This window comes from Haliaeetus leucocephalus, unplaced genomic scaffold, assembly GCF_000737465.1.
Source record: "Haliaeetus leucocephalus isolate CR32 unplaced genomic scaffold, Haliaeetus_leucocephalus-4.0 Scaffold473, whole genome shotgun sequence".
In the NCBI taxonomy this organism is placed as follows: Eukaryota; Metazoa; Chordata; class Aves; order Accipitriformes; family Accipitridae; genus Haliaeetus; species Haliaeetus leucocephalus.
In genome coordinates this window covers 8,479,176-8,495,641 of record NW_010972909.1, presented here as the reverse complement: position 1 = coordinate 8,495,641, position 16,466 = coordinate 8,479,176, and the positions used below count along the sequence as shown (strand labels likewise).

Sequence of the window (16,466 nt, the reverse complement as noted above, 5' to 3'; positions counted from 1 at the left end):
ATAAAAATAGTCACACTTTCACATGGACTGTACAGGCAATAAAACGTCATGCAACTACAGGCTTAGTTAAAAGTTACATCCCTGGAGAGACTACCTCCATATTTAACACAAGAGTGGCCATGTTAGCTCAGATATATGTCAATTTAGCCCAGAAACTTGTCTGCAAGAGTATGTGAACAAACAGGACAAGCACATATTTTCCTGAATATTCTCCCAACCTTAATTACATTTTGTCCAAGAACTTCCCAAGCAATTTACCATTAGAATCTGACAGATGGATGCTGATTCAGCTGATATCATCATACTCTTACACAGTTCTGTGTGTACTTTTGCCCTATTTTCAATGAGTTCTTAAGATTAAATGATTAATTCCTATCAGTAATAGTAATGTCATGTCCTGCTCCTCACCGTGTCAGAGCTATACATTGACATTTTAGAATGAACCACTGATGTATTTTGTGAAATAAGGATAAAAATCAACTTGGGTGTTTCCCATACAAAAAATAGGAGGAAGAAACGAAGGTTCAGAACCAGAGGAACCATATCAGGTCTCAGATTCGTGGAACACATGGCCAAAGGCTGTTTTAAGTGTGCTGAGGTTTTTAAATGTCTGCAAGCCATGTCCAGCGTTGGAAATCCACGAGCTGCAAATGTTTTGAGGCCACAGGAAAACTGGAAAGCACTACCAAATAGAACATGGCAAATTTATATTCCTCAGGCATCTGCTTTTGGTCACTGCTAGCTTCTTCAGTGGTCTTCCCCTAGCTCCCTGTCCCTCTCAGTTTTACAGGTATCTAACACAACTCCCTTCAGTCATCCTTCTTGCAAAATGAAGAATTCTTACTTGGCTATCGCTCATGCCAAACCTGATTCCTTCCTTTCATCATCCATTTTATCCTCGCACAACCTTTTGAGTGCTACAATCTTTTTAACATGTAAGAAACAAAACATGCAGTATTCAAGATACATGCAAATCACTGATTTATACAGCGGAATAATTACTTTTATCCTTTTTGTTCCATACACTTTTCCTAATAATGCCTAAAATTCAGTTTGCCTTTTTAGCTGCTAGCACACACTTCAAACCAATAGATAATTTTTCTGGATTATAACTGCTCAGTAGAAATGGGTATTTTTTATATATGACATTAGGATTGTTTTTCTATTAAGCTCATCTTATTATGTATATCTACCCAGTTTCATCACCCTGCTCTTACTAACCTGAATAATTTGTTATCATTGCCTCCACATTGCTCAATGCTTATACCCTTTTACACCTTTTTTATAAAAAATTTAAAAATCCTTCCATCTGCGAAAAGAAAATAATGGCAACCCTTTTAGGGGAAGTGGTCTGTAATGCTACAGAGGTGTGGGAGACAACTATAGAATGGGACCGCTCCCAAATGTTTCTCTTTCCTCCAGTATCTCTAGCAGTGGGAAAGCTCTATTAAACCAGAGCCATATATATAAACATATATAGGATCAGAAGTGGGGATAGACAATTCTGCACATGAACAAGAGAGAGAAGCAAACCTACCATCTGAGGATTTTTCAGACAGGGGTATTAGTGACAAATTTTTCTAACTCATTTATGCAACAGGTTCATGCATAATAGAGCATTTTTCTTCCACTGGACATACCTTATTACTGCTCTTATAATGCTGACATTTAGGATAGTTAGTCCAGATGGGTATAACTAAACTTATTTGGAGTTATTTCTGGAAACAAGATATACTAGTAGAAAATGTGATTTAGAAAAAACCGCTTCCCACATGGGCTCTGGAAAAGCTAGTTAACTAATGTGTGCTCAAGGTTTAAAAGTATTAAGAACTTGAAATCACCAAGTATTATAAAATCTCTCCGATCTCAAAAGGCCAAGTTTTATATGATTCATATTGATTTGAAATGAACTAAGGTCAGAACACGTTGGATCACCTTACAGGAAATAGCACAGAACTGGAGAGAAAGATACACTGAATAGGACAAAGATCAGATAAAAATGAATTAATGGAGCCAGAAGTAGGTAAAGGGCTAACCCCTACCCCTGTGCCAAAGTTAGCAAATGTAAAGACAATGTGTTAAGTCTATTCTACTCCCCTCTCCTCAACTCTCCTGGCAAGAGCCACCAAACAGCCAAAACCAGTAGAGAACTCAAGGCCTAACCAAAACGGGAATTCTCTCTGAGAACATCCTATCCTGCCAAGTAATTCTCAACAAGTTCTGCTCAATTTACAAGAGTATCCTTCCACAGAAATACTGGGCTGGCTTTGACAGCTCAGAAAACAGAGATATGAATACTACCTTTTCACAAACAAGGGCACAAAGCACAGCACTGTGAAACCAGCTATTTGAAAACATGGAACACAGGCAAGTGAAAAAGTTTATTTAAGAGGGTATAACCACACACACAAAACACTCAAGATTTGCTTCCAAGACCAGATTAAGATGAAGATTTGGAGTAACTGACTGTGTGCGCATGTGATTAATTTGGGCATTAAATCTGTCTGCCTTCATCAGGTATAATCCATTTGTGTGGCACATGAACTTGGAAGTGTATGATTTACAGCACACAAATTCATCATAAATCACTCCATAACCATTCTCTACTCAAAAGACTAAAAAGAAAACTGTTTATTTCAAATTTCAGGTAACCAGCTATTTTTTCATAATAGCTTATTACAAACTGTTACACAGTTTACTTTTTTCAGTTTCACAAAATTATGTTAAAGCAGTCCACATTATCCAAGATCTTTTTTGGAACGTACAAGGCAATTTAAAGTAAAAAGCAAGTGCTCACATGACCAAAAGAGATTATTCCAAAATTAGTCCACTATAACAAAAATGACCACTGAAATCTAGTCTGAGTGAACGACACACCTCTAATGAAAAGCAGTCACAGTGCCAGGATACGTACTGCAACAGCAGGCATTGGCAAAAGATGCTACACTTTTGAAACTTGTCCGGGACCTGGAATTTCCCCTTTAAGGTGACTGTTAGGGTTATCATCACTATCTCTGTCTCTGTGACCCCTAAATCCTTCGTATGATTGAGGGTCTTCTATCAAATCAAGAGGAGTAATTAAAATATTCCTCATGCTACTCTAGTTTATAGTTAGACTTTCCCTTGCAATGTGGGCAACACAAATCCGAACCTTTCAGGCAGAGGATCATGCATCTTCCATATCGTCAAACAGGGGATTGTAAATACACTCCAGGGCTCTTATTCTTCATATTCTTCCTATATGCCCAATGTAAGATTATACCACATTTTTCTAAACAAGAATTTGTCAAAGTGAAAACACTTATATATCAGCTACCATTTTTTCCTGCTCATTACCAACACTCATACGAAAGTGTTTCTACATTTATTTTTGATAGATGTAGAAATTTTGGGTAGAGACCCAAGGTATATGCAGCACATTCAGCAAGCAGCTGAAACATTAGAAGAGTTCTTAATTCAAACAGTAAGCTACAAACAGTACTGCCACACATATTTCTATTATAATTGCACTTACTCATATTTTTGCTTTCTCTAACGTAAAAGGAATGGGAATCAAGTTAATCACAGTCACCTTGTTTAAAGCTATCTATTCACAGGAAACTGTTCTTGAAATCAAAGTCCGCAAGTTACTTGACGATGACAAGGTGAGGTAACTAAACACTTGGCCAATTCTATATGACATTATCAAACCTGAATTATTCATCCAGTCTGGACTTCTGAAGCTTTACCACATAGTCTATACAACTAAAATAACTCACCTACCTATACCAAAGTCCATAGTTCTGTCCAAAATGTGGTGCCCCTGTTATCCAGCACAGAACCCTAAAACCTCACTGAAAGGAAATACTTAAATGATAACTTAGAGCTGATCAGTACAGTAAACTATTCACCTGTTAACCTTGCTGCTGTAGATAGGTAGTAAAAAAATTTCATTTGCTTTGTACAAGGATGTAAACACAAAGTTAATCAGAAGGCAATATATCAGCCGATATTATATTGGGAGTGTCCATTTAGCAGAGACACAAAACGACAAGCCATTATTATTCACCCCAGTAGTAACTGCCTGTGTACCACCGGTATTTTTTATTTTTTAAGTGTAACCCAAGGCAGAACTTTACTCACAGATAAATACTAGGATTGAAAACTGATGCATATTTTTAGTGTCAGTTCTACAAGTTTTTACAGATACTGAGTTCTTTAAATCAAGACATGGTAAAAATTATATTTTCCATAAATACAAGCATACATGTACACCAACTTTAAATTAACATGCTAAAAATAGACTGTATATATATTATATAAACCCACAATCAACAACAACTTTTTTTTTTTTTTAAACAGCAGTACTTTTCCATACAATAAACATGAAAGGCGTTTTTGGTTTTGTGGGGTTGGTATTTTTTTTTCCACTCATTAGTGGTTGTAATAAAGCCTTCATAGAAAGAAACCGAGTTTCTGCAAAGGGAAGATCTCAAAGTTAACAGGAAATTGATTGGCTAAGCATTTGAGTATGTTAATTTAAGCACTGTAATAAAACCCAATATAAACAGATTCAAAGATAAGAGGCACAATTCCAAATACCATTTAAATATTTATGACCTTAAAACTGAACACATGCTTAAGTGCTTTTCTTAACTAACACTAATACTAACTGGTTTTACAGTAACTGCACTGTCTTTTAAAACTATAGGAAGAAGTTTGATAGTTATTTTACACCTGACCTCTCCAGCATATGCTAAATCTTTTCCTTACTAAGGATGAATCCTGTAAAAAGCAAACACACAACTGCACCATCATGTTGACATTTCATAGAGGAAATATAAAACAAATAAGCAAAACTGACAGCATTTTTTTTTTTTAAGTCTGAATTACAAAACCTCAAGTTGTGCAAAATCATTGATCCCTGAAAATATTCAGATTATGGAATAAAAGACACATCATTCCTGTAGGAAGAGTAGATTTATAGGACACTACCTTTTGTAGAATTCCTTCCATTGCACTTAAATGGCTTTTAAAATAATCATGAATATGATCATCGTTATCAGCATATGATTGTGAATATCAGCACTTAATCAAAGTGGGACTTTAATTAGAAACATCTTTTTAACGCTACTGCAATGTAAAACTTGAAAGATAAGCCATCCTTTGGGACGCTTACTGAGAGAGGAAGAGGAGAAGAAGAAAAGCAGGATTGACCAGCTGTATTACTCTTTTTTCATTAGTCCCTTACTTCCTCTCCTGCTGTTCTCATTTCCCCCCCATTTCCTTTCCTGCTGAACTAATTTCTTCCTTTTGCTTTCTTGCAGAGTTCACTTTTTCTAACAACAGGAATATGTGTTCCGCAAACTCCCGGACAGCTCCACAGCCACCATTGCTTTTACAAATATAACCAGCAGCCTTCTGAGCAAGTGCACAAGCATCAGCAGGCACACCACTCATGCCAGCTTTCTTCAGGCATTCCACATCAGACTCTTCATTTCCTATTGAGAAATATGACAGACAAGGCAAAATGTCACAGAGGGGAAAAACTGAGCAAACTCAGTATTTTTCTGCATACATGTTAATCTATTTTTTTTTAAATTTGTATTCTTGCCACAATTTTCATCTCAGCAGCACTTTGCACATGTGAGTCGGTTCTTGGAAAATCTTAATGATACATATAAACACTGATCATGTCACACACTCTTCAGGCAAGAGAATAGTACTTTTAAGAGTAATAAAATTATTTGAGCAACTGAATAAGCATTTGCAGGACTATATACTTAAGCTGTCACTGAAATACAGTTTTGTACAGGATCATATGGCTTTCAGTTTTAATTCTGTCCATTTCTTGTTTCCATTTCAGAATGTAATCTACACAATATTCATCTGAAATGAACTAGAATCAGTTCAGAATTGTGAGCTGTAACTGTGTGCTTACACAATACCAAAAGCTTTCCTAAATCTCACTATAAAAATAGCTAAGACTTCCCTTACCAAATTAGACACCGATTCATCAATGCCTTCAATATTTAGACTGTACCCTAACAAGCCTTAAAATATGTAGCTGCTTTTGGTGATTGTGTGCTGTAATTTGCACGTCAATCCCATTAAGTTTGTGTATTAACAAACAGCAAAGTGTTTTGGAGCTGAGCAGCATTATGAAGTTTGTATTTGTGTATACTATATGAAATTTTACTACCAAAGGAAAAAAAAAAACCAAACGAACAAGAACAGACCTAAGTAAGCGACTTCTTTCCAGCTCAAACCCATGTCTTTTTGCCAGTCCTCCAGGACTTGTAATTTATTTGTTGCGCTAACTTTTGCTATACATCCCAGCTGCATGGCTGACAGTGTTTTTGAACAATCTCTTTCAGAGATCAGTCGAACCTATTAAAATATAGGCAAGTCAGAGTAAATTCTACACACAAAGAAATACGACATGTAAGTTGATTTATTAAAAAAACAATGGAAGTTTTGCTCATAGAAGCTCTCACAGATGTCAGAAAAGCATTGAATAACTGGTTTCTTCAATCAAAAGTCAGAGCAGAAGTGATTAGCATCTGAAACCCCATTACAGTCTTCAAGTTGCTTTGGGAAAGTGAAACACCATTCTGTAGGCTTCCCTGAGCTTCAGAAAAAGAAATTTACATTTGTCTTTTTAAATGCAACATGTACCAAATAAAATACTGGATATCACAGTACAGTGGCATGCTGACTATCTAGTGCAATATCATCTCATTAAGCCACAGTAGGGAATAAGAGAATTCCCAAGGAAGATTTCTGAAGTATTTGTAGCAGTAGATTATTATGAAGTATTTTCCTTGACTCCTCTACGTACTAACATCATTTTATTTACAGTAGGACTTCAGAGCATCAACAGAATACTAAACAGACTGAAATAGCACAGCACATTAATCTTTGGAAGTTAATTCTAAATTTGAAATTTCAGAAATTATGTACAAGGTAAGCTAAAACCAGATTATTGCAGCAGGATTTTTAAAAATCTCAGACACTACCCCTCCAAGTTTTCTGTCCAAGCTGTAGACAAGCTTATCTTCCCTAACTGCTTTTAAATACTGACAAATACTTGGCACTGATTTTAAATACAGAATTAATAGGAGTGGTGCACAAAGCAAGAGTACTTCAGCAACATATATTAGAAATACTTGAAGTGCAGCACAAAGACCAGGAGGTTTTTAATGAAAGATTCCAAGTCACAGCAAGTATGGAAATGAGATCCCACAGGCAAGAAAACAATTATTACAAGCTTCCTCCCCCTTTTGGCTCACAGAAAATGAAGCTGAGGGAGTTTTGAAAACCCATCTACTCCATTTCACTGCCCCAAGGCAGCAACAGTTGCATCAAAGTATGTCATAAATGTCTCATCTAACCTGTTATAAAAAAGTCCTACAATAGAGACTCCAAAAATGTACCTGGAGAAGTCTACCTGGGGTATAGCTACCTTTGCCTTATCCGTGCCTATCTCTATTTGCAACAGAATTGAGTTAAGGCTCTTTGAAGGCAGCCTAAATCTGTACTTAGTTCTTACCCCCCAAAAATACTTCTAGCTGTATCAAAGGCAGCAGCACAAACAGAAAATAGCCAGAAGGCTAATTTTACATAAATGCAGGCAAAGATTCAGATCAGCAGAATTTACTAGCAGTAATAATAATCAATAATGCTAATAATGAAAGTAGCCATGTTACAATCTGTGTTGTTTCAGTCTTTCATTTACACTGAATTCTTACAACTTCAAAGCACATAAGTTATGGTTAAAACAACTATGCAGACAAAAGTGTTTGGGGTTTGATTTCACCTCTTTGTAACAATCATGGGTGAGCTAGGATGAACCAACTAATTTGCCTGGTTATTTCTTCCTCTTCTATAGCCAAGAGGTGACAACATATCCCTACTTGGTAAAGCTGACTTCTAAATAATGAGTGTCTAGAGTACACAGAACAATATGATTGGTGCTAGCAAAACACCATAAAATTTCTTCCCACATTTTTCCAGGACAAAAAAAGAAAGATGCTATAGCTACTGTGAATGATTGAGAACTTTCTCAAACCACTTTTATTTTCCTCTAAGGGATCCAAGAACAACCTTTGTCCCAACCCTGAACCAATGTATTATGCTGCTTGATCACAAGTAGTCTGAAGAAACTTCAACTTACATGCAGCAGAGTTTTAGGATCTTTTAGTGTTCAGATTACATCAGATATAAAGCCTCACATTTCAGAGCAACACTTACCTGGATTCCTCTTTTCTTTAATAGATCAATACCAACAATATCTCTATAATCGTAGGAGACCATTTCCTTCTGATCTTCTGTCACATAAATGCGACCATTTGTCAGGCATCCATCAATACTGCAAACCAGTAGCTTCACTTCTTTTAATGGCTCTTTGCCAAAATATCCAAAGCTAGACAAAGAAGTTATCTTTTTAGGATGGAGGTTTTTGCACACTCCAAAACCAAGTATTTCAAATACAATTGTGATCTTCAGACAGAAGAATCAGCTTTGAAATTCTTTTTTTCTAATGTCTTTTCTCCTCATCGTCACTCTCCAACTATATTCTCCCTCTTCAAAGAAAAAAACCAGAACAATCCAAAAGACAGCTCAGTTATGTTGTCCATTTAAAAATTAGGATGAGATTTATTTCCTTACGATAAGAGGTTATGTTCTGTAGCATTTATCTGGGACAAAACTAAAACGACTGAAGGATGAGAAAGGCACAGAAAACATATTTCATTCCCACCCATTATTTCCTTAGAGAGGTGCAGAGCAGCTGCAAAGAAAAGGCAGATGGCAAGATGTAATCAGTTCATGCCTTCTACATGAACACTCTCAGTCATGTGCATCAGTAAATGTGGTCCAGACAATGGAAGCCTAGGACAACTCAGCTGGAAAAGCCAGAGATGTTGCTAACACATTGCTATGGTATAGTGGGGCTTACACTTTCCACAAGCTGGACTTTAAAAAAAAACAACCCCAAAATCAAAAAAACCATACAGCAAAGATAATTCAAATGATTTCAACAGAGATAGGAAAAAAATGATGGGCGGAAATAAAGTTGTCCAATTGTCTTTGATCCTGATTACTTACATTAGATACATTATGAATTCACATGACCGTACTCTGAAACAATAAGCGATATCAAAGAAATAAAGGAATAAGAAGTGCTTTTACCTCAATACTCTCTGCTCTGCAATAGGCCAATCAATGTCTATATCAATATCCACACTGTGCTCTGCCCGCATTTCATAGTAGGCCATTTTACCACCCTAAATGAAATAGAACCCATTAAAATTTTCTGCTTGGGTTAATACAAATAAAAACCTGTACAGTTCAGTACAATGCAATGAAAGTTAAGTATCTGGTTAAGCAGCGGTCACAATAACTTTATATAAAGTGAACTGTCAATAATGATGTTTTTGCCAGTGTCACAGAACCAAGCACTTGAAGGAACTTTCTATAGGCAATGGTTAATAAGTATTTTCATTTTACAACTAGAGAAAGTGTGTAAGAAAGATGTTATGCATTATAGTCATTACGTCACATTAATTTCACTAGGTCTTTTAATACAGTAAAATAGTAATACCTTTAGCATTTACTTAGTAATAGTGTGCTTATTTTTTGTTTGCTATCTACACAAAGACTTAATTTCAATTGGAAAAATATCCACCATACCCCAATGTAATTAAAAAAACCTAAAAGCCCTGATCCTCAGAGAGTTAGTGGCCCAACCTTCATGAAATGTAGAATTCAACACAACTGTGCTATCCAAATCAATGCTTGCAAGTGCATACAGCACTAGCTGGCACTGCATAGGTCTGTGCAAATTATAGAAACCTAAAGCTAGTATCTCTGCATTAGTAAGGTATCTGGAAAAGACAGAAGTAAGAACCTGGTATTCTTGAGATACCTAGTACGGTATTCACTTAGCCTACCTTAGAAATATGGAAATATCTACATTGGGCTTTTTTCAGTTCTGCTGACAAATACTGGAAACGATCTGTAAGATGGAGAACTTGTCTTGCACGAGAAAACTGAGACTATACTTGTAGACAAACAAAATGAAAGCCGAAGTAAATACATTTGTTCTGCATTACTATACTGGGACGTAAACATCAGGAAAGGGAAAAAGACTGTTTAAGTTACAGTACAAAACTGGCGTAAGACTAAACTGGCCAAGAATACAAGTTTATAGATTAGATGAGAAGCCTATGACACTGCATGAAGGTCAGTTTCACACCCTTACGAACACTAAAATGAATTATAAGACATGCACTTACATTCTGGCAAACTGACGTGAAACTCAATATTGTATTGGTTTAGGCTCATAGCTATATACTGCTCAATATTATTTGTATAAATTTGTTTGCTGTGTAGGATGTTGTTACTGAAACCGCCCTAGCTACAGCTAGCTCTGTTAAATTAGAAATAAGCAAACTGTCCTTAGCTCAAAGTGCTGTTACTTCATACTGTCTACATCAGAAATAGAAATACATTATTGAATTTAGAACACTCTATAACAAGAGTAAAAGATGTATTATTCTAACGAGCATGAAAAACAGAAGCACTAACCTGCAAATAGCCCTTCTCAATCAAATGTCTCTTGGCAAAATAAAATGAGCCATTTTCATACAGCTCCCCAGGCCAATCTTGCCTCCGGTACCGTTTTGCTGGATTCAGGTTTTGGGGCTCTGTCATTTTGTTTTCTGTTACAGAGAAAAATGACAAAATAAGTTTTCCAGAATCCCTGTTCAGAGTCACTTAACTTCCTTTAAATAGCTTTCTGCTGAAAAATTAAAAACACAAATCAGTCACCAACTTCTTTTGTTATTGCCTATCATTGCTTAGCTTTATAAAGAATCACTGAATCGTTTCTTTTTCTTGGACTGTCAATAACTGGAGGACTGCCCTGCATTTTTAGCAGAGGAAAAAGAAATTTTTTTCATTTCAACTTAAAAAAAACCCAAACGAAAAACCCCTGAGAAGTCATCAGCTCCAAAATTGTTTACTAAAAGGAGTAGGGGGGGGACATTCTTCTAGACTGTCCTTGCCAATCTGAAAGAAATACTATACTCTTTCCGTACCCTATCTCTTAGTACACAACAGAAAGGGGTTTGACTCGCAGTGAGGGTAAATGCAGGAAAAAAACATTCAGCTGCCTACGCCTAAAACCAGGAATGCCCTGAATGAACTCCTGAGAGCTGAGACGACCAACCTGAAATCTGGAAGGTGAAAAAAGAGCATATGAGAAGAAATTTTGCCTGTGAAAACATCTTGGCACTTCCCCAAAATACTTCCTATTTAAGGATACACATTATGTGAACTTTTTGTAAGTGGTTTAATCAGTGTCCACAAACAAAACAAACAAATGTCTTTCAACAAACATGATCCCGTAAGATCCTATATTGTTATCAATGCCAGTAGTGCACGCAGCAGAAACTGAACTAGGGACCAGAGACTTCTGGCCTTACACCACCCAAATTCACATGTGCAAAGCAGCTAAAATTCACCAGGTCTCATGATCTAGTAACCATTAAGAAGTTACAGGGCATTCTCAAACACCCAAAACCTCCTGAGGCTTTAGTATATATACACACACTTTGCATTTCATAAATACACTAGAGCTTTGTCCTCAATGAAGTAAACATTTCCAATCATTGAGAGACACCTTTCTCTTTCAGGATGCATCAATATTAAAACTTAATGCAGAAGGAACAACAGACATACACAGGAAGAGATATAAAAGTCTTTTAACATAATCAGTACTTCAAAGCCATCTCGAAGGAAAAAAGAAAAAAAAAAAAAAAAAAAAAAAGGAGTACAATACTAAACTGTATAATGCTCCTGTGAATCACTGTCACCCGGAACACCACACTCCTGAAAGGCCATTTGCTTTTACCCTTAAGCTGCTAACGTTTGCACAATGTGTTCCTCATTCTCCTCGTGAATGATTCTTTATCTCTCACCACATTAAAAGACTTCAGATGTCATTTTATACTAATAAATTATTTGCTCTTTTCGGTAGGCCTTGAGGCTTTTTTATTTTAATAATCTACCTATGGAGACTAGATGGCACACAATCACTTCAGAAACCCACATGGTACATCCAAATGAGATTTAATCTTTCACAAATGTCCATTCTAGCATCTCATGATGTGAAGTGGACTTTCACTTGGTTGCCTAAAGTGCAATCCACAGAATCCTAAACTGCCATCCACGATTTTGATAATCTTCTTATACTTTATGAACAAACTGTGTCATGTTACTTCTCCTCTTATGAGGAAAAATGAGAATGTTCATGTTATCTGTTTATTCTAAACAAGGGCTTAACTTTTATTCCAACTTATCTCTAATACCAGGCTTCATTTATTTCACATGCTCTTTTACAGCATGATGCTTTGTAAAGTCATAAAAAAATTTTTCATCCAAAGCAATTTATATCTCAACAGAATAATCATAATGTCCGAGTAACATATTGACTTTTAAAAAATAAAAATAACATTGTGACAGTATCTGAACTAACCAGTTTTAGAAAAAGCAGCAAACATTTCTGCTTTAATCACAGAAACAAAACCAACACAGATAATGTGCGGAATAGTTCTTTGTACAAGGACAAAAGGTATTTCTAAAGCTACAACAAAGTACAATCTTTATTTGTGAGTAAAGAGTTCAGTCTTTAGTCATCTTAGCAACTGTAGCTGAGAGGCATATTTTCTCTGGGAATAATAGTCATATTCTTCTGTATGAGCTAATTAACATGAGTTCAGCCCTCCTGACTCAAAGGCAGTTTGTAATTTGACATAAGCTGGCAGCCAAATTAGCAGGCTGAAAGAAACCCCAAGTCTCCAGGCTAAGAGGTTGCCACCCCATCTTCAGTAAGACTTCACCTCACATTATTTGTCATTTGTTAGCTACTGCATAGTAAGAACAAACACTTTCCTAGTTAAGACAGGGCCTCAGTGTCATGTCTACACACATGAATACCCACCAAGCCGAAGTTAACATGTAAAGTTTTTGGGAGCTTTATTTTGAGCCTAGACAAGTTAATAACATTTTAATTTTCGATACCTTATCACTTCTACAAAACAATTACAGAAAGGCTGAGCAATGGTCAGTAATATCAAAACAGCACTACTTAAAAGAAATTTCTAAGCCATCTCATGCCTCTCCAAAGAGCTCAGCCCCTGTCTCTGATATCACTTCCTAATGTAAATACCATGGGTATGAAACTAAACCATTTGAAAAAAAAATTAAGTATAACTGTAACCAGAAACAGCTAAATATTACCTCCTTTTTTTACCTCGCTCCATCTAAATTGATGCCGTCTCACAACAGAAAAGACAGAATCAAACCCCTCCCTCTGGATCAGATCTGCCACTTTTATAAGATCACTGGGATGTAAACAGGGAGATGTTGCTTGAATATTTCCTACAATATCAACCTCTAAAGAAAAACAGAGAAACATTTGTGAAACAATTTGCATTTTTAATACACACCACTGCAAAGTGTCATACAAGCGGATGCCACAAAAAAACCCCGAAAATCTTTTTAGCTTTTAATTACTAAAGGCTTTACTTATTTTTCTAAATAATAAGTGCATCATCCCTCTGGGGCTACAACATAAACGTTCAGCATATTTCATTACTGATTTACCATGATGATGATGAAGAAATTCTTTGATAGCTTCTAAAGAAGTTGAGGAGTCTTGAGAAACTTCAGGGCTTCTGCGATGAACTTGAGCGCCAAACTGCTTTGCAACCTTCTCAATTTCATCATGGTCTGTAGAAACCCATATGCTGCTCGTAGACAGTGACAGAAATTAATATGAAGAATAAATCTCAGCATTGCTGACTTGCCTGCCATAACCTAACCTGAACAACACCCTGGCTTATGTATGCACTACACCCTGCAATGAGAGGAACTAGTTCTTATGTTCCCATTAGTAAAACTATCCCTGTCAGTCCAACAAGCAACTTTTAACAATAGGGATAAAACACACACATTCACTAGATTGTAAAATCTCAAGCTTGGGTTGCATTTCAGTTTAATACTGTAGGGTGCTTGATCTACTTTCCATGTAGGAAGCTTAAGCAACATAAAATTCAGAAGTGTTACCAGAAAAATCCAGTGTCAGCACATCACAGTTTATTAGGCATGCTAACAGACCAATGAATTGTGAATGGGTTGAATGAGGCATTCAAAATCATTTAAGAGTTCAGAAACAAGACTGACAACAAGTAAAACTGCCGCACAGTTAAAAGATTAGCTTATTCTGCAAGTGTTTTAAAATGTGTTAATTAGGCTCCATACAGTCCCAAGGAAAGAGCTGTTCCTAGTTACAATCACATATGTTTTGGCACAGAAAACCTTCAATACTGGTAAAGCAAGATTGTGATTGTTCAGGGATAATAAACACAAAAGAAAGGGCTAAGTCTGAATGTTATGTGATGATAAACACTGACTAAGCATTGTGAGGCCGTTGCTGCCATCATTGTGACAAAAAAAGCATGTGAGATATAAAAACAAAAACTATGAAAAATAACCCTTCTTCCTCAGTAACACTGCCATTCTCAATGCACTGTACATAGCAAATGGTGCTTTAGTTAAGTTTTTTCATCCAAAGACATCATGGGATCATCAGAATAAAAATATGTATGACAGCGACAGCAACATCAAGTCACACCCACGTGAACAAATGCCAAAGAGGTATTTTCCATAAACTGCTTCAGGCTGGTTAGCTTAAATATACACTCCCCATTCAACTAACAGAGTTTTGTTGTGTAATGTGTACCCTGTCAGCACAGCTGTTTCAAAGGTGACTAGAAAACCTAGCATACTTCCATCTAATGCACCTGTTATGCCTCAAAGTTAGGCTACATAATCCTAACTGGCTTCCTGTTGTGCAAATGCAGATGCCAGAAACAAAATGAGGAGGTTGCTCAAACCACCATGTCCACCACAGGTCATGAAGCAATATGGATTCACATGCATTAAGTAATTGTCAGTAATCTAGGTAAGAAACACTTCTGACTGCTTCTTTACTAAAAATAAAACCACGTCAGCGATGCTTTCTCCACTTTTCAGATACAGGGAAAAAGATTTTCCAGAATAGATAATGGTACAGCAGCTATGAGTTACAGAAGATTCACGCTTACTTCCACCTCTGAATCTAGCTGGGCTACATTTCCACTTGACTACATCAAGTCCCTGCTCTGAATATAATACAGTAGGTTTGCACTGGGAACCTGCACCTAGGTATGGCACATACCAAGTGCATCCTAACCACGCAATGGTTTTAATTAAGTTTATCAGTGCGTGTGTGGAAAATGCTCAGTTTTGCTCTGGCAGAAAAAAAAGAAATTTGTAATGCCCATATTCTTAACACAAACACATTTGTTTCCATTTAGCTCTAATTATCGCTACCAAAGTTTTGTGCACTGTGCCACGAACTGAGCTTCTGTTCTGTGTCACATGGGCACACGCGATTCTTTCCTTCCATTTGACAGTTACGAGACTGCCTCCCCACGTGCTGTGTCCAGCTATGGGCTCCTCGATACAAGAAAGAAAAACTGGAGCAAGCCCAGCACAGAGCCAGCACAATGGCTGGGAACTGGGAGCACACGCGTGCCAGGAGACGCTGAAAGAGCCATCTTGATTCAGTCTTAGGAAGAGGAGGCAAGAGGGCGACTTTACTGCTGTCTTCAAGCACCTGGTGGGCAGGTAGAGAGAAAACAGAGAAACTTTTCCCAGATGAGCGCAGTAAGAGGACACAGACACATACCACAAGAACCTAAGTGCCAATTAGAAAAATCACAAAACAGTTTTTCAACCACGAGGGCGATCAGTCACTGGAACCAGCGCCCGGAAAGGCTGTGGGGTGGTTTCCATCCTTGGAGATACCCAAGCTCAGCTGCCTGCGGTCCCGATCAAGCCTCACCAGCCCAGATTTGCGCCGTGGGGGGGACCAGATGACCACCAGCCCGAGTCACCCTGTGATGCACTGCAGATCACCTCCTGCAGCCTGGCGGTTTCACTTAATGCAGCCACCTTTTACTTAATTAAGTAAAAATGTCAACGCTTACTGGCAAACGCCACCAACTAGTGGCTCCCAACCACGAATCGGAAGAACTTTTATTTCAAACTGCCGTAAGACTTTGATTCCTTCCCTCCTCCGCGGCTCACCCTCTCCCCGAAGGGGGAGCGGAGCCACGGGTGGGCGCCGCCTGCCCGGCCCCACGCCCGGCCCTGCTCCACAGCCTGGTGCCACGTTAACCGCACCCCCTCGCCTTCAGCGAGGCTCTCCTACTACACCCCCCGCCTCATTCGCGACCCCGAAGGAGCGGTTTCAGCGAGGCCACCGGGCGGCCCCGGGGGAGACCAGCCGCCCCGCTGTACTTCAGCCGGGACTCCGGCGCCAGGCCTCGGAGCCCGTCACGGAGACGCCGGCTGGGAAGGGAGGGCCGCCCCGG

General features: G+C 37.8%; 1 protein-coding gene across 1 annotated transcript in view; it reads right to left on the bottom strand.

Moving 5' to 3' along the window:
- Positions 1-4,810: 4,810 nt before the first annotated feature.
- CMAS (cytidine monophosphate N-acetylneuraminic acid synthetase) overlaps positions 4,811-16,466 on the bottom strand; it is an 11,951-nt gene continuing 295 nt past the window's right edge. Inside the window, exons 2-8 of the mRNA XM_010575431.1 lie at positions 13,651-13,793; positions 13,285-13,440; positions 10,570-10,703; positions 9,172-9,266; positions 8,233-8,404; positions 6,219-6,369; positions 4,811-5,480 (exon numbers count right to left, since the gene is read on the bottom strand). Of these exons, the coding sequence (XP_010573733.1) occupies positions 5,248-5,480; positions 6,219-6,369; positions 8,233-8,404; positions 9,172-9,266; positions 10,570-10,703; positions 13,285-13,440; positions 13,651-13,793 (1,084 nt within the window). The 3' untranslated portion in view covers positions 4,811-5,247. The remainder of the gene's footprint in view (positions 5,481-6,218; positions 6,370-8,232; positions 8,405-9,171; positions 9,267-10,569; positions 10,704-13,284; positions 13,441-13,650; positions 13,794-16,466) is intronic.